The following is an 18,204-nucleotide window of genomic DNA, read 5'->3' as shown; positions in this document are numbered from 1 at the left end:
TCTGTTTAAGGGCTACTTTCTAAATGTAAAAGGTAAAACAGGAATGAAACGTGCATGTAAACTGGCAGATAGAAATCCTGAAATGCAAAAAAAAAAAAGAAAGGCCACCACAAAAACAGTATTCCCAGGTTTTATTCACAGCCTTTTTGGGGAAAAAAAAAATGAGTGCACAAGTTACAACAAAGCTCTGCTACAGCTGCTTAATGACACATAACAGAGTAAATGCCAAGGGGAAAAAATTCCCACATTGACAGGAAAGCTGACCGAGAGAATGTAGAAAATAGACAGTAAAATGCGTTGACATGATTGCTACAGCTATCATAGACATTGTCTAAGCTGCCAGTCTCCATTAAGCTCTAACTAGTCCGAGTCTTTAAAGGCTTCTGATCCCTTGCCAGTGCAATATGGCCTCGCACAATAGCTTCAGCTCCTCTTCCATACTTCGAAACCACTCATACGATCACAAAATATATTTGGAAACGCTGGGTAGTTAGTGGCTACCATATAAATTAGCTACACTATGTTTCACTTAAAGCTTTCAACAGCCACAACTGTCTCTAGCTGAATCCTCAGTCTCTGTAGTTTGGTAGCAGATACTCTCAATTGCTGCTACGCTGGCAGCATTTCGGCATCAATTTTACAGTACCTTGACATTGTTAGCAACTTTCAAGTAGCAATATATACAGAGTAGGCTCATGCATAGACTTGCGGCTAAAAGGACATCGAGATGTGCGTTAATTCAACAAGGGTGTTATGTCACAGTCTAGATTCTAGAGCTAATTGGTACCACACTTTCTTCCACAGCAGCTAACTTTAGGTGGCTGCAGTAAGGCAGTGTTTCTTTCCATCGGGTAGCGCTGAAGCTAAACCAGAGGCAGAAATAGAGTGCACAGTGGAGCAATGGCAAAAACACTGCCTTGTGCAACCGACCCAGCTGATCTACACTATGCCTCAAAACATGAATATGTGGCAGCAGTTGCCCAAGCTCCCTTGCTCCCGTCAAACATGGTAACAGCTTATTGGCACCAACCAGCATGGCATCAAATCAGCTTTGGGCAGAAAAGCTGGTATATCAGTCATCCCCGAATTAGTATTGCACAACACAATGTGAATGGATGTCCAAAGCACATGCAAAAAATAAGATATATCAATTTTTTTTTTCCTTTTCACGTAGTAAAGAAATATTGTGCCCTTGATTCAGTGCTGTATGCAAAGAGGGAAAAAGATTCTACTGAAGGCACCTTTTTTCTTCTTTGCACGAGAAGTAAAGAAATGTAAAGATTAATGAAATACATGTCTAAAAAAAATATAGGCCCTTAATTTTCATCCTTCTACATTAAACCTGGGTGCCTCTATTTGGTGGAATGATGAAGTTCAAGAAAAAAAACAAAAAAACACCGCTGCCATGCTAGATATTAGCACACAACATAAACGCAATAAAATAAAGCTTGAGGCTATAACATTATATCAGAGCACACTGCTTAGTTGCTGTTTTGCTATGTTCAACAGTTTCACAAACACATGCTGGCAATAAAATGCAATATGATTTTGAAAAAAAAAAAAAAAGAAAAAAAAAACAGCATATTGCAAAACTATTCATTCAATCAAAACAAGCCAGACCTTGTGGCCAAAAACCAAAAATTCTTGTGCGCTATGTCCACCCAACTTTCCACAGTTCTTGAGACAACTCAACAAAAGAAGGGTTTGTAACATGTTTCATCCCTTGCAATGGCCCCACAAAGGACAAGGTGCATCACAGCTCCAGCGTTCTTGAACTAAAGCTACAAAGAATACAGTATGCATAAAGTATATACTTGAGTGTAACTTTTAACTGGTACAGTTCTGCATGCAAAACATCTTGCAAGCTACAACTGAAAAAAAAGGATCCTTTGTATATACCTCCTCATGCCACTCAACATGGGGAGGGTTACAAATAATCATTAGCAAGTGGTATGGTGCGTGCAGCAAATAAATGACCCGTTCAAGTGCTACCGCTAATCACACTTGTAGAAAACATTGTGGCAGCATTAGGGTAGCTATCCCTAGATCTTGAATCACTCCGCATGTTTCATGTGCACCAAAATGAAGCTTAGTACTTCCTGAAATGCACTGAAGCCTTGCTTCTGAATAAAAGTAACCCGTTTATAGCTCCAGAAAAAACATCAACAAAATGTGTACGAACATTGTGCGTTGAACATTGCTAGCATTTCACTGGGGCTATCATGGGTTGTCGCAGATTTACCGGACAAAAACATTTTTTGATTTCTCATAAATTACACATTACAGCTGAAACTATTTGTCTATGGAGGCTACAGTGGGCAAGCAACAACAATTTTTCACAGTTATGCACTGCAGCCTTTCGCTGTAATAATGTCAAAAACACATACATAGACTCTGCCATCTGCCTGAGCAAACTCACAACAAAGAAAGGGAAGATCCGTGGAAGGCTCACAATACAAATTGCTCTGTCCCATGTCATTCCATCCACCATCACCAATGGCGTTTTTGCTTGAAGCCCCTTGTATCTTGATTTATGCAACAAGATCGAGTCTCATAATTTTCTGTTCTCAAACAATCAAGGAGCCTCAAGAACATCCACACTGGACAAACGTGTTGACTGCTGCTGAGTGCTGTAACTGAGAATATTTTTCAGCATGAGAGCATCTACCAAACTAAAATGACATGATGAATACAGAATGCTGGTATATCAGACTATCAAATGAAAGTAAAGTGCCGTCTTTTAAAATTTTTATATAACACTAAAATATCTCGTATGTTCCCCAGCCAGTGCAAGTGCAGCTGAAGTGGTCACTCAGCTGTGCATAGGAACTCTTGAGGCTGTGGAAGCACACAGCAGCAAGCGATATAGCTCTCGGATTCCACATAACCCTAGGGTCCCTTGCAGTGCTTTCTAGGGTTCCCCAAGCACCTAAGCCCATGCATGCCTAAACTTCAACCTTCCTTCATCCACTCTTTTTTGGACTATGTAACTCTACTGCAGTTGTTCACTGCAGACAGTTTATATCTACACAGGCAGTTTACTTGAACTTAGGCTTTTCTCGACCTGCCATGCATCTGTGTTCTCCTTTTTGCATGTATATTGGGCAGGAAGGGATGGAAGCCAAGCTATGCAGGGTTCCTCAGCACCTTTCAAAAGCCACTGGGGTTCTCTGAGGCTTATTAATAAATTGAGAAATACCGGTGTAGAGCACTGAATCCAATGCCAGGAGTGCTAGAGTCCACAGCACACATCTTGACAACATTTAGTCACATACATCATGACCCTTCAATGCAGGTGCTACAAAGCTATGAAACAATATGCGACGTAGCTACCGACAGTTTCATGTACTGATATTAACCATTTGGAAGGAGCCATCTTAGTTTTGTTACTGCTTGAGGTGGTGATATCCTTAGCTACATGCAGAGGAAAGAAAGCTGGATGTGTCAGTGCTCATGATACCCTGCCGGTCCAAATAGCCCCCAAGTGTAGCCCTACTGCCCATTTTGTTCAGACAAAACTTTTCACTGTGAAAACATATGCCAGCACCCTAACCTTAAACACTGATTTCAGTTTTCACTGCTGTACACAAGAAATTCATCTTTCATCCACCTGTAGGGCTGCAATGAGCCACAAGCATTCTGACCTTAACCTCAGTCACTGAGGTGGCACTAACAGCTGTGTATGAAATGAAACAGCAACAAACAAAAAAGCACCTCCTAACAGCAATATAACCTTAACGGAATGACTTTACTAGCACAATGCAATAGCAGGCTTTCCTTTCTACGCTCAATGTGAAGTGTGCTTGGCTACAGTGCTGGTTATAACCATTAAAGAACTACTGTATACTGTCTGGCTTCGATGCAAACAAGACGGTCAAGAATGACTGATCACATACACTGGTGCCAGTGAAAGAACTTAAGTGCTCAGTGTGGGTTGAATATCTTGTACACGTTTCCCTTTGAGCATCTCCGGTACAAATCCACTCGTTGTAAAATTGTGCTGGTACAACATTTACACTCTGAATAAAAATGCAAACAGGGTACGTCCATTGGCACATTTTCCTGCACATCGGACTCAATCCACTGCATGCACTGCAAGTTTCGTTTGAATGAAAGCCCATCACAAGGTACCAAACAACAAATTTAGGAAAACTGCTTTTGATCACCATTATGCTAGCTGAAATTAAATAACCTCTAGGAGGGTAAGCATTGATGGTACACCATGTCATATATTTTATGTTGGCACATGCACACCTGGGGTGTGTGTCATCACTAGCTTTTCTGTTTAACCAGAACAACTTCCCACCACAAACCTCACTGCGGTCGCGAGCACTAGCAGTGTGTTTCGCGCCATCGCAACACTGGCAATGTAGAGGAATGCAACTGCTTTTACAAACTTGTTCCAAAAAGCAAATGTAAATAGCTTCTTTCTTGTCCTTTTGGCATCATCACATGACAGTGCAACAGTCCTTACGATGTGGCTCACCCACTATCTCGGAGGGGTCACTACGGAAGCGTCGAAGGGATGTTGATGGTGATGGAGGGGCCTCATAGCTTGGTTTTCGCACAGTGGCACTAAAATGGTGCTGATGCCCATTCTGTCCCATTGCTGTGGCAGACGCCGCCATTTTGCCAACTATTTCCTGCTGCTGAGAAGCAGACAGGGTGAGCGAGCCTCGGCTGTTCCTGAGGTCAGCTCGATGTTTCTTCAAATCCGAGAGCGTTCCATTCTGAGGTGAGAAGCCCACAGATGCTTGTTGAGTGTTTACGGTCACATGGATTTCCACCTGCATCCAAAAATAACATACCAGGGTCTCACTCCTTTCTTCAACGGGTCCATGCTCAGTAGCTGAATGTCTGAACCCTTCAGCCACCACGGCACTTGCCAAAATTAATAAGTCCCCATTTGTTTCATAAGCTACCACCTTGCCGTGCTCCACAACTAAACTGCAAGCCACCATATACTTTCGTTCATTAAGTAAATGAGCCGATTTCAGTAAATTGAATCCTCCAAAATATAAACAAGCTTTATGACTTAAATGAACTCAAAAAGCCATTGAAGCTATCAATAGCACGCAGTCAGAAAGTCTGGTCCAAAAGTTAAAAGGTCTAGTACGCTACCGCATACTTTGAAAAACTTTGACACCAGTAACTACTTAAGGTTACATTCACTGCTTGCTCTGCCAAGTGTTTCAGGAAAGCCCGCATACTAATGTTTAAAAATAGGCTTTCCGAGATAAAAAGATGGCTTCTGCAGTATAGCAATAGTACCAGTCATGGTGGACATTGGAAAACATGAATCATGTTAACTGATTAACTGGTTAGAGAATAAAGACACCAAATTTTAAGGTGAAAGCCTTTATAGTCTCATGAGTCTGGACAGGATCTGTGCATCTGTGGAGGGTGTTGCACCGTCATTGTCGAGAAACGAATTGATAGATAAAAGAATGGCTGTATGGTAGAGGGTGAAAAAAAAAAGTGTCTGTATGCAAAATTTCGTTGAAGTGGGGTAATTAATTAATTAGAGCCAAAAAAAAGTCAATCCGACATCAAAATAGCCAAGGATGTCATCAGAAAACATCAAAACACTCACGGACGTTTAAATTGTGCAGAGTACGTCAAAACTGTGCAAAAAACATGAAAATATGGTGCAAAGCTTTAATGTCAGGCCTCGTCATTGCATTACAGCATCAAAAACTGTCTGTCAGTCAAGAGGAGAAAACAATAAAAATTAAAAAAAAAAAAATAAAATAAAAACAAAAATTTAAAAAAAAATTAAAAAATAGGAGCAAGGAAAAAAAAAGAAAGCAGCAGCAACAAAGGAGTGCAGAGTCCCAAAAAAAGGCTTTCGCCTTACCGCACATAAGAAACATTCAAGCGCCTACAACGAATTTTGGATGCACGTTTCTTTGTACTTGGAATGGTGCGCAATACATTCTGAACCATGGCATGGAATTCACCTATGAAACCTTCAAAAGCTAAATGGTGGCTGAAACGCAAGAGACAAGTTGTCACATGAGGCATATGAAAGCTGCAATATAACTGCTTCTTATTTTCTTTTTGTTACTGGAAGTCTGGCTGGCTTGAAACAAAGACAGCAGTTACCTTACTGCAACCTTTACATGCCTCATGAGACTTCAACTCATCTTTTATACTGTCGCCAACCATTTTTTCGGACTCTGCAGATCTGGGAAATGGTCCCAATAATCGGACAACCCAGAAGATCCGTGAACTTGAAAAAAAAAAAAAAAAAAAATCACTTTTCTGCGAAAAATCAGCTTTACAAATCACGAACTTTGCCACTGCCCACGTTTCGTTTATATGTCAATAATAGGGAGTTATATCACAGTGCAATTTGCTACTGTGATCAGCTTCCGTGTGCCGCCAATGCGCATGCGCTAGCATGATTCGATTCGCAACTTTCATGGGCTATAGGAGGCACCACTGGAAATCCAGGCTGCCCTTGAGGTGATCCGGAAGGTACGCTAGCTGGGTTGCGCTTCCTGAAAACTGCATTAAAATAAACGTGTGAGTGTCCTGTGGTGTGAAGGTATGCACGGTTTTGACAGACAGCATACAAGCCCTTTGGGAGCAGGTGTTGTAAAGGAGCGATACAAAGGGCCCTTCTTTTGTGGCTGGTCTGGTATATGAAACAACCTGCTGCTGACGGCGTTGTGTGGCAAGTACGATGGGTTCCAAGGCAGTTCTAATTGCTCCACTAAGGGCTAAGGAGAAACGCTCGACACAGACTCAGAGAACAAACACGAATACTGATAAAAGTTTCAACTCATCTGGGGGTCATGGGCACTCGCGGTAGCACTATGCATTCATGCGCATAGTATAAGAATACCCAGCCCACCTTTCGTGTAGCCCCATTTTCCACTTCAACTTATACGCGTAGCATCCGAGCACCTAGTTTGGGCACAAGGTACCAATGACAGTCTGATGTGACCATTTTAAAGCACCTGACTTTTTTTTTTTCTCAGCACCTCCGATAGGCTATGATTTCAACTTTCGTAAATCATGACTGAGCCCTGAAAGAAATATTTTTCCAGCGACGACTGCGTGACAAGCGAGGTAGCTCGAGAAGAAGCCGCAGCTTATATTTTCTGACGCCAGAAATGGGCTGCGGGTATGTGCTATAGCTCCACATCTCTGTAAATTTCAGCACAAGCTTCGAATTTAGCGTGCATCTCGCAGCTAGCTACTGAGTGCAAGCACTGCATACACTGAATAAGGAAGGAAACAAACGCTCTTAATTTTTCAAAAAGTGTGTGCGCCGAAAATTGCTCGGCAATAAAAAATGTTACCCTCATGGATGGTTCGCAACTTACGTCAGTCAATATATAGGTTCTCACAGCAGAAATGCGCACTGTAAACCGTGATAACCTTGGCACTAGCTTTTGAATGCAAACCTTGGTTACCATTACACTCAAAGTTTGAAACAATGCGGAAAAATGAAACACATGAATAACCCGAAATAAGACAGCTACACCGCTTGTACTTCCATAAGGGGTGTTTATTCATTGACCAGGTTTCATCAGGATGCTTTTCACGGTGAGTAACCAACTTGCTCTTACCGAGATATTGACTTGATTTTCCTCTTCTTCCTGGGCATATAATCTAGAGTTAACATGCACAAGTTTATCCTGCCTTTGACCGCACTGTTTGATACATACTGCGGTGCATATAAGATTTGACTGCTTTTATATTTCCTTCTCATACTGTGTGCCCATACACCTGAATGGAAATTATATTATTAATCTGTTATCATGGCCTCGAGCAAAAGGCAACTCGAAACACAATTATGCACAAACACTGTTTGACTGAACTACATGCAAAGAACTTGGGCGGGTGGGAGATGCTGCACTAAGCTAGTGAAGCATGCGCTCTTCACCAGGCATCATCTCAAGAGTGGTACCGAAAGCAGCAGTGGGGTGGTGGCATTGCAAGCTCCGAATACAGCGTGTGTGACCACCAGTGAGTGCACCCCGACCGGTGCCGACACGGCAGGTGTGTGTGTCGCCGGGAAGCATGCAACTCGCTCAAGGCGAACGCTGCATGCGCAGTGATGCCCCGCAGAAGTGGATCATGCTAAGCTGTAACCACTATCACCCTCTAGATAGGATACCTCAGCTAGTTATGCTTTTGTCATGCCACTTCATGACGTACTGTAACAAAGATGCAGATCATGCTCATGTCGCGAATAAATGCACGCGCTACACGAAGCAATTAGATTCAGTTTCCATGCTTAATGACGGCAGCAAAAACCGCGAGATGAAATTCACAGGAAAAAAAAGCGAGCAGAATGGTCAGCCTCTGGGTATCAAGTCTACTTTACAGCATGAGCAAGAGTAAATAAATAAATAAAAAAGGCAGCAAAACGAGTGAAAAAGAATTTAAAGCAGTTATTGATTTGGGCAATGTTGCAGAAGAACTCAAGCCTGCAAATGAATATGAACATGTTACTACTGAAGTGAAGGTGTGAGTGTGTTAAACAAGGTGTAATGAGGTTTGTGCTCAGGCAAGGAAAACCTGGCAAACCAATAGTCCTAGCTTCCACCGCATTGGTCAATGCATCGATCTTGCGCCGTGCACTGAGGCTGCTACCCCTGGCTAAAAATAAGCCATCCCGGTGATTCACAGCAATAACAACACACACAGGTCATAATACTGCTTGACGCAACACACATGAATATATTCTCGGTTGTGTCGGTAGAGATGAGTCACTGGCGTCACTGGTTCGACAATGTGGTAGACCAGAGAAGTTTTGAGGACAGGATAGAGCCCATAATATTTTAGCAGAAGTCTGGAAGAGAGGCCGGGTGTGGTAGCTAGCACGTGAAGCCAGGCGCAAGAGCCAGGTAGAAAGCTGTCAAGAGTGCAGGTAGAGTCGAAACGGGATTTCTGACGTCCCTGCTTACTGGATGCCAAAGATGAAGTGAGCTAACGGCACTCATTAGTGTGCTTAGATGCTTCAAAGGTAGTTGTACACTCCAATGCATCAGGCTGGAATGGTAAGGAGGAAGCCATGTACACGGACAGCATGTCACTCAAGGTGTGGTTAAACCATTCCATCAAGCCATTCATTTAGGTGGAGCCGTGCTGGTTTAAAAATCTGGCTTACATCCTCTATGCAGGTTTGATCCCTGTCGCGATGACCACTTTTCGATGGAGGCAAAAACCAAGGCACCTGTGTACAGTGTAACGTCACCGCACACAGAGGAGCCCCAGGTTATCGAAATTCCTAGAGCCCTCCACTATGGCTCCCCTCCTAGCTTGAGTCACTTTGGGATGCTGTACTCTATAATCCTGGAGCTTCGAAGTTAGACCATTGCACCAACCATGAATACCGACGCAAGCCAGCCTCCTGCTTTTCCGCACCGGACAGAGCTGTCGTTTTTACATAGTTTGACGTCTTCGAATCTCGTAACAGCCTGCTTCTACCCTCCCTCCACTGTGTTCATTGAAGATGGCTATAGCATGATTAAAGTCATTCCTTTTTCTGAGCCCCTCATGACTATGTCCAGATCATTGACGCCTTGATCATCACTGACAGCTGCACAGATTCATGTTATCTTCCTGCCCACCTTCCTCTTTAAAAAGGCGATGTTAACATGTGCGTGTCTTTTCTTTTTTTTTTTTTTTGCAGCATCTATCCTTGCCTTGCGTGTCTTCCTTTGTGTGTTTCCACGCAAACCAACTTATCCACAAGCTCGTCTTACTCTAATGCTTGATATTGATTTGTTGTGCGTAGCATAGTAATATATGCTTGTAGTTTTATTATGGTTAGATATTTAGAAATAACTATTTTGATTTTTCAGATTTTAATTGTCTGATTAAAAATGTTCTGCAAGGGGAGACCACAAGTAGTCAAATGCTAGACGTTTAAATTTTTTTCTGATGCTTCCATGATCCACAGTAAGGCAAAATGCAGAGGATATGCATAAAGTGTTGTCACAGCTACAAGCTGCAAAAGCACACACCTTGACTGCCTCCGCAGCGCCCCCCTGGTGCCTTGCTGGCATTGGCGAGACCTCAGAGTATGACGGCGGGGGCATCGGGGCTAGCGAACCCAATGACCCTGGCTCGGGCACTCCTTCCAAGCCACAGCGACTCGGTGAACTCGATCCAGCCACTTCCACAGCAACTGTTGCAGGTGCCAACGACAGTGGCACAGATGGGACTGTGCTAGCTGGTCGCTCGCCATCACTGCCGGGACTTGTCAGTGAGCCAGAGTCGCCATTCATTACGTCACCTTCAGACTTCCTTCGCATCGCCTCCTCATCCTGGGGAGAAAATGCAGAAAAAAAAATGATACAACTTGCTTAGGGTCTATAAGTTCATTTTCTCACAACCTGTGTTAACACAGTTGCAGAAGTTTATGAACAATCGAAAATGTGACAAGTTTAGGCACAAACCACGACAGGCATATGGCAATTTGAGGTAATAATGATAAGTATTTAGTCAGACCTGTATTTAATGATGCTAATACAAAAATTCATTTTGGCCCTCATTATGAGGATCCATTCTAAGTTTGGTAATGATATAGCAGTGGAAGAAATTTGAACAAAATTTGACTTGGATATTTAACATTTAGCCCACTATGTGAAAGCAGCCATTCTTTCATCATTCAATGTTTTCAAGGCTCTTTCAACTTGACAAGTCTTTTTTTAGAGCTCTCAGGCACTCAAGTAAAAAAAAAAGCTTTTCAAATTCAAAACCACTTTATAGCAGTTCACATTCTACTTCAATACACTGTACATAAAGAAATCGCCAGGCAGCCACCAAATATGCTGAAAATTTCAGCACTAGCTGGTTGCTTACAGCCACCTCAATATGACAGTGCTGTTGACTGAGGCTGTTATGCATACACATAACAACCAATGAAACTGGCACAATCTTTGAGAGCCTGAGCAGATCAAGCAAGCAAAGCCTTGGTACTGACCCTGCTTAAAGCTCAAATGGCACCATTGTGGCCTGCCAATCTTGTATCTGGAGGCTTTGGCTTCACGAGCTCACATTTCCCTATAGTACTATTGCCATTGCCTCATTTCAGCACTGCAAGCCTCCACATCAGGATCACTGCTGACACTTTTGAGACACTTCATGGGCACGCCGATGTGGATTATCATGTAGCTGTTGCTTGCACTCACATTTGTAGTGGTGCTCAAAAAGTTCCTGTTTCAAGCACTGTTCCGGCACTGTTCCATACTGTTTGCCAAGGTAGTGAGCAATTAGGTATTGCCATAACTACTAGGCACGCATGCTATGATCCCATGATGTCAGGGTCAAATGTCTTGAAAGTGGCCCAAACAGCTAGTGCAGTAAAGCAATATATTTACTGCTTGGCATCTAAACTGCATAGTATAATATCAGTGCAGTCAAAAACAGCTTCATAATGGTGTTAACTGTTGTCTTGCTGCTGTCTGCCTCACTCCCGTTCATAATTTAAACATAATCTGTCAATTGTCAATTTACATACCAGTGTGCATGGTGCACTTAACAAATATAATGCACTGAGCGCCCTTAACCCTTTAGAGTGCCATGTATTTCAGCAGAACCAGCTTCCTGCGTGCTGGTTCTTTTTGCTCCCAGTTTCAAATACAGTTAAATCTCAATATAATGAATCACATTGAACTGCCGAAAATCATTCATTTTGAAATATTCTTCTAATGAAAAACTTGCAGTTATCAGCCAGTGGCCAAACCTAGGTATGAAAATGACGTGAAAAGTGATTCAATTAGATATTGGTGGTGAGGGTTCCATATTGCGCAAGCATATTCAAGTTTCAGTCTAATGTACACCTTGTAGGCTAAAGAAAGGGAAGGCTTGATGAAACCAAGTGTTTTGGATGTCTCTGCTACTAATTTCATGATGTGTTCAGACCAGTTGAGTTTGTCGGTGATAACACTTAAGTATCGATAATACCTCTGTCACACGAGCAGATTTAATGTCATTCGAATCGAATGTCATTCGATGCATCGAATGTCATTCGGTTTCTTTCGGTGCTACACGGTAAAATATAATGTCATTCGCAAATGGTAGCAATTACGATCAGCTACAAAAAATGCTGCACTTAAGGAGCATCAGTGCGCATAAAAGGCGTTTGAAATCACTATGTAACATTTTAAAGCTGATCAAAACATTTCTGTACGATAATTCAAGCGAAAAACATTACTTTTGGCTGTGCTGTAGCACTTTAGCCATAAAAATCCAAGCCAAGTATCGAGTCACCCAGAAATCCGAAATATGTAAACAAACAATATGGCTGAACACAGCGGAGCGCGGATACACAGTGCGGAGACGCACGGAGACGCGTAGAGCATGCAATTGGCGTCCAAACTGTGAGGCGCTCAGTCAAAACTTTAAATAGTTCCGAGATAAACATACGGGGAGATGCGGTTACCAAGGAACACAGAGCCCAAAATGATCGTGAGTCGCTGCCATTACTGGACCACTGCTGTGACCGAGAGTAATGCCGTTCCGCGAGTCTGCAGTGCTAATAATTTTACACCTAAATTAACAGGTTTTAAAACAAAACTTTAGAAATATAATTTTTAAATTTCAGTGTGCGCGGAATATGTTGTTGCGTTACATGTTTCTGCTGCGTGTCTGGCGTCAAGAGTACACATTCGGTTCGCGATCGAATGCGAATGAGTTCCCCAAACTCATTCGATGAAGAATGTCATTCGAGCCTAATGACATTAAATTTTCTCGTGTAGCATGGGAATAATGACATTAGATGCTAATGTCATTCGATACGAATGACATTAAATTTGCTCGTGTGACAGGGGTATAAGATTCAACCTGTGAAATGGCAGTGCAGCTTAATGAGTATGAATAGTTGAAGGTAGAAAGCTTTCGGGATATTTGCATTTGGATATGTTTAGTTTCATCAGCCAGGTGGTGTACCAGGTTTCTATTATATCAAGGTCTTTCTGGAGGAGCGTCTGGTTAGAGAGGAGCAGTTATGCGACGATAAGGAACGCAGTCATCAGCGAAAAGGCGAATTGTGGAGGAGACAATTGCAGGAAGGTCGTTGATAAAGACTAAAAATAAGAGTGGTCCAAAGACAGAGCCTCGGGGTACGCCTGAAATAACTTTGGAGGTTGTGGAGCGGTGACTGCCAATAATAGTAAACTGGGTGCGGTCTGATTCCATGACAGTATTAAGGGATCTAGACAAAGAGGGGATAGTTTAGTCATAAGACGTTTATGTGGAGCCCGGTCAAAGGCTTCAGAGAAATCTAGGTAGATGATATCAGTTTGAAATGAGGAATCTAAGTTCAGGTGAAGGTCGGTAGTAAAATCGAAAAGCTGGGTGTCGCACGAAAATTAAGAGCAGAATCCATGTTGTTTGGCAAAAAAGAAGAAATTCTTGTCCAGGTGAGAGTAGACTTTTTAGAATCTTGGTACTAGTTACCTATGTTGTCCGGCCCGGGAGCGCTTGACGGCTTCATGTTATCAATGAGTTTAGTCATGCCTTCGACTGCAATGGAAATCGGAGGCATTTGGCTAAAATTACAGCTGGGATAGCTGGATATATGAAGGACTGGTTCCCGAGTAAAAATTGAAGAAAAGTAGGTGTTCATGACATCCGCGCAGCAATCTGCATGGACGTGCGAGCCATCTTGGTCATGCAACATGATATTTTGAGAGTTACGGTTTGGTAACAGGATATTCTAGAACTTTTTAGGGTTATTCCAAATGATGTTATGCAAGTCTTAATGGAAAAATTTCTTTTTGGAGTGCCTCAAAAGACTTGTATAAGCCCGGAGGCATGCAAAGTACTTGTCACATTTGGAAGCAGAGACGGAATTTTTTGGCAGCTCGGAAAAGCCACTTTTTTTTTTTTTCTTAGCAACTGTCAAAGGCCATTAGGAAACCAGTGCTTATCAGCATCACTGCGAATGCAGATAAGCAGGACATATGTTTCCATGAGCAAAAGTATTTTCTGCTTGTAAAGTAACACGTTATTATTAACTGTTCGGGTGTGAGCAGTTTTACAAAACTGGTAAAAAAACGCTTCCAGTTCAAGGTTAATTTGCACATAGTCGGCTTTGTTAACAGTTGCGAATATATTTTAAAGATGGCTTGCAGGTAGGAATGGAAATAGCCAAATCAAAAAATAACAGGTTGTGATCATTAAGGCCGCTAGTGCACAAGAGAGATTGACATAAAGACAAACACTAAATCGAGGATGTTGGTGCCATGGGTTGGGGTTCTAACAGACTGATACAGATTAAAAGTAAGAATTAAAAGTAAGAATGCCGACAACTGCCAGGAGGGCTATACCAAGGTCGATGGGAAATGGTAGATTATGTATGGCAGGTTTCTCGGACCATAACACAACATTTATTCTCAAGAAAGCATACACTGATAGATGCAATACTACATTTTGGTTTTAAAAAGGGCAGGAATTGTCGTGACTTCGTCACTAGCAAAACCACCGTGGTCACCAAATTTTTCATTTTTTGACTAATCAGAGTCCGTTCATCAATAATTTCTTAATTCCCACACCATCTAGGTAGCGCTTCAGTCTCCCACGTGCATTGCCATGTCAGAACAAAGGAGATTTAAAAACCAACTAGTACTCAGAACCACAAATGCCGATGCTCATAAAGCCATCCCCCTTCTGCTGCAAATGCAATACAGTGGCACTTGCCATTAATCTCTTAAAGTATGCACAAACCTGAGTTTTAACACATCCTCAATGGATGAAAGGACCAATCCAATTTTGTGTGCGAGTCACGGAGTCTTGCGCACGTTAGGGCAACGGTCCCCGGCAGGATGGAGCGCATTGAGGCGATGGTTCCGGTGTCGGGTTAGACTCAAGGAGGTTACATAGCCCCTTTGGTTGAACCAGTTACACTTTGAGAAAAATGTTTGGCGAGACTCGCGCCTTTTTTTGTGTGCATTGACGCACACCTTTCACCACACTTGGACATTTTTTTAAAAACTGCAAAATGGCACTTAGGACCGAAATTCTGGGTTTAGGCATTTATACACAACAAATGCCATAATCCCCCGTTTAGGTATAGGTGTGTTTAGGCCAATACCTAAAGTTCCAGGCCCTAGTCATATGTGACGCGAACTTATATTTCTGGCTCCAGTTTGCGTCTGATTTTGAATGGCGGCAAGAGGAGGCCTTAATCAGGACTTGATGGTAAGATCAGGGGTTTTAAACTGCACACTGTATGCACTGTATACATATGACAGCTGACTTCAAGGTAGCTTAGCTAGCCATGGGCTCCCATGTATACACCATGCTTATGAATGAGAAATCTGGCCAGCACAATACATAATTGGAGCACACATGCACCCTCCTCAATAGTCCTGGGTAGAGAGACCAAAGTTATTTGGCTGAAATGTGGTTGGCTGGAATGGAACAAGCTTTCAAGCTACGGTCACAGTGCACCTGTTACTGATGGCAGTTGCATATGTGTGCACAGAGATGCCCAAAAACATTCACTCGACTTTCTCCCCCCAGATCCCCAGCCACTTGCAGTGCATGTGTGGGAAAAAGAGTGCCAGGGTATAGTGAAAGCACATACGTGATACTGGACTAGCACCACAAACAGCCACTGGAAAATCGCCATGCGGAAAACACATGAGCATTCACCTCATCCTTGCCCAGCGGTGCCTGCTGCTCTTGGCGGATCCGAGCCTCCTCACGGGCTTCTCGACGAGAAATCATGCCCTTCTCACGGATGCTTGTTCGTCGCACCGATTGGCTGCAGATGCAAGAATTAACAAGAATGCAGTCAGTACAACTTCTGACATGCTGTAAATTCCTGATCCTGAGAGACACTGAAAATGCAATACAATCTAAAGCCACACAAAATGAAAATTACATAATACAATTACATAATACATAATACATTACAAATACAATGGATTTGTAGGCTGTAATCAAGGTAAGGCCATGGCACACTGCAATTCTTTCATATCAAGCCTCAATATGTTTGCATTCAGGAACCAAATGATTTGTATTTCCGCATCGAACATGAAAACCATTATGTAGATTGTGTGCAGCCACAGGAAAACTAAGGAAAAAGAACTACACCTCTCGTTCATATTTTTGGCACTCATAAGTTTACAATTAATAAAGCATTTGCCCTTGGTTTGTATACCACCACCATGGATAACGAAACTTTAAATACAAACTGTACAAAGTGGAAACCTAACTGGCACTTTATGCAAAAACAGATAATAAAATAGTAACCTTGTCACTGGATGATGGACACACTGCGAGGAAAACACAAATGACCCACAGAGAAGCAGAACACTTACCTGCGAGTATTTTGGCTTTGTGAACGTCGCAGTTTGTTTGGCTGCATGGCCCTTTTTGTTTCCATTTCACTTCGCAGCTGCACAATCCTCTCCTTGAGGTCAGGGTCTTCACATATATCTGCAAGTAATAATGTCCATCAACTGTCCGCTCCCAGACTATTGAAATTCCCACTTCAGGGACAAAGAGTTTGTTTCAAATGCTCCTTGGCCACACAGTGAGCTGTAAGTAGGTGTCTCAAAGAGGAAGCACATCAGAGTCACTGTGTGGGAAGGCTCCTTGCTCATCGCCACAAGCCAGACACCAAGGACAGTTGCCGCATCAGCATGTGGAGCAAACCGGGAACTTTCGAAACGATGTGCGTTTACACCAACAGGAGCAAGTGTTGCGAGTGCGCACGAATACCGTGAGAATAGTGCTTCTCTGCTGAGCTTACAGTATTTCTAGACAGAGCTTAAAGGAAAACTGGGCAATAAAATGTGGGCATCCTGCAACACAAGCCACAATTCTTCAGGCGTATAACCATGCCTGATTCTACACTGCAAAACCGAACGAAATGCCTTCACAATGTGGAAAAGAATATGAAAAGTGTGTTTTCATAGCCACAGAGGACAGCACAGAATTGCCCTGCAGGCAACGTTCTTAGATAGAGACAGTTGGAAAACTGCACCGTGCGAAGTGGGCCAAAACGATTGCCGATCTGGTGCGAGTTGATCGCAAAGAGATCGCAGCGCCCCTCTCCCCTGCTGCAGTAGATGAGTGAGGCCATAGAGCTGACAAGGTCAATGTACAACTGGTCGCGCAACTTGGAAGAAAACGCGTGCAGCTGCCTACTGCCAGCGGCATCAACTCGATGATGAGGGCTCCTGCGAACTGTGAGGCAAATTACTAACGCACAGAAAATAAGATCTGCCAGAACTCCAAAGAACTAGAAAGTAAACATAATATTCTCACTCAGGAATGAATGCAGTTTTTGTTTCTTGTGTAAGAAAAAACGTGTCACATTTTTAATAATATTTTAACTTGTTTCTAACGGCCTCTCTCGGCCACTTATTATCCGCTGCGTAGTTGCCCAAAGCTCAGACATGGCGGCTTTTTTCATCCGCGGAGTGGGTGCGTCATCGGTCCCGGTTCAACGTTCATCGTTGCGCGCTGCGTACAGAGTGGGTTATCTGTAACAAACAGTCAGTATTTTATTATGCTGGTTGTGGTAGAGCTTTACAGCAAGGCGAAGACTGTGTGTGCTCGATGAGAAACTGATTGCCGCTGCATGTGCGCATTTCCGGACGATGGGACAATGCTGCGTCACAGCTCGGCGGTTCGGCTCGGCCTCCCAGGCATGTCGCAAAAGTGGTGGCTTAATTGTTTTACGGATACACGTCTGCATGAGCGGCGTATTGCTGCATGTTTTAATTGAACGGTGAAGGTGAGATTTTATTGCCCTCAAGATGCGTGTCGCATTGCTCAAAGCCTTCCGTTCCGCTCCCTTTGCTGCGTGTTTTGCTTACTGCGTCGTATCCGCACCAACGTTCGCTGAACGTGCTTTAGCTGTTATTACAGTGATGTTCCTATTGTCAATGGGATCTTTCTCATGAACATGTTAAATGCTTAAGTTGTAAATTTCTAACCTCACATTGACTCCTTTCAGTGGCAAATGAAGCGCGAGTAAAATATGGGAATCATGAACAGGGCGAGATTTATTGGAGCGAAGCTATATCGTAGATATTTTCACTTCTCAGACGCAATAACTTCTAAATACTAGCAATCCCAATTTGAATTGCTTACCTAAGCTCTTACAGGTTGGCGTTCTAGCGCTAGCGTTATGCCGTTCGTTTGTTTTTGTTGTTCTTTGACGCTGATATGTACATACTTTGTTAGCAAGATCTTTTACCCTTTTATAATCTCACCGCG

At 42.8% G+C, this 18,204-nt stretch overlaps 1 protein-coding gene across 7 annotated transcripts in view; it reads right to left on the bottom strand.

Annotated features, from left to right (window-relative positions):
- Positions 1 to 114: 114 nt before the first annotated feature.
- MYPT-75D (Myosin phosphatase targeting subunit 75D) overlaps positions 115 to 18,204 on the bottom strand; it is a 218,730-nt gene continuing 200,640 nt past the window's right edge. For all 7 annotated transcript variants that reach the window (XM_084589721.1, XM_084589718.1, XM_084589719.1 and 4 more), the window contains 4 exons: positions 16,296 to 16,413; positions 15,625 to 15,736; positions 9,987 to 10,289; positions 115 to 4,787 (listed from right to left, as the gene is read on the bottom strand). In XM_084589721.1, the coding sequence (XP_084445847.1) occupies positions 4,449 to 4,787; positions 9,987 to 10,289; positions 15,625 to 15,736; positions 16,296 to 16,413 (872 nt within the window). In that variant the 3' untranslated portion in view covers positions 115 to 4,448. The remainder of the gene's footprint in view (positions 4,788 to 9,986; positions 10,290 to 15,624; positions 15,737 to 16,295; positions 16,414 to 18,204) is intronic.

This window comes from Amblyomma maculatum, chromosome 1 (genome assembly GCF_055883805.1).
Source record: "Amblyomma maculatum isolate TAMU_Amacu chromosome 1, ASM5588380v1, whole genome shotgun sequence".
Lineage (NCBI taxonomy): Eukaryota > Metazoa > Arthropoda > Arachnida > Ixodida > Ixodidae > Amblyomma > Amblyomma maculatum.
This window is presented reverse-complemented; position numbering and strand designations above follow the sequence as displayed.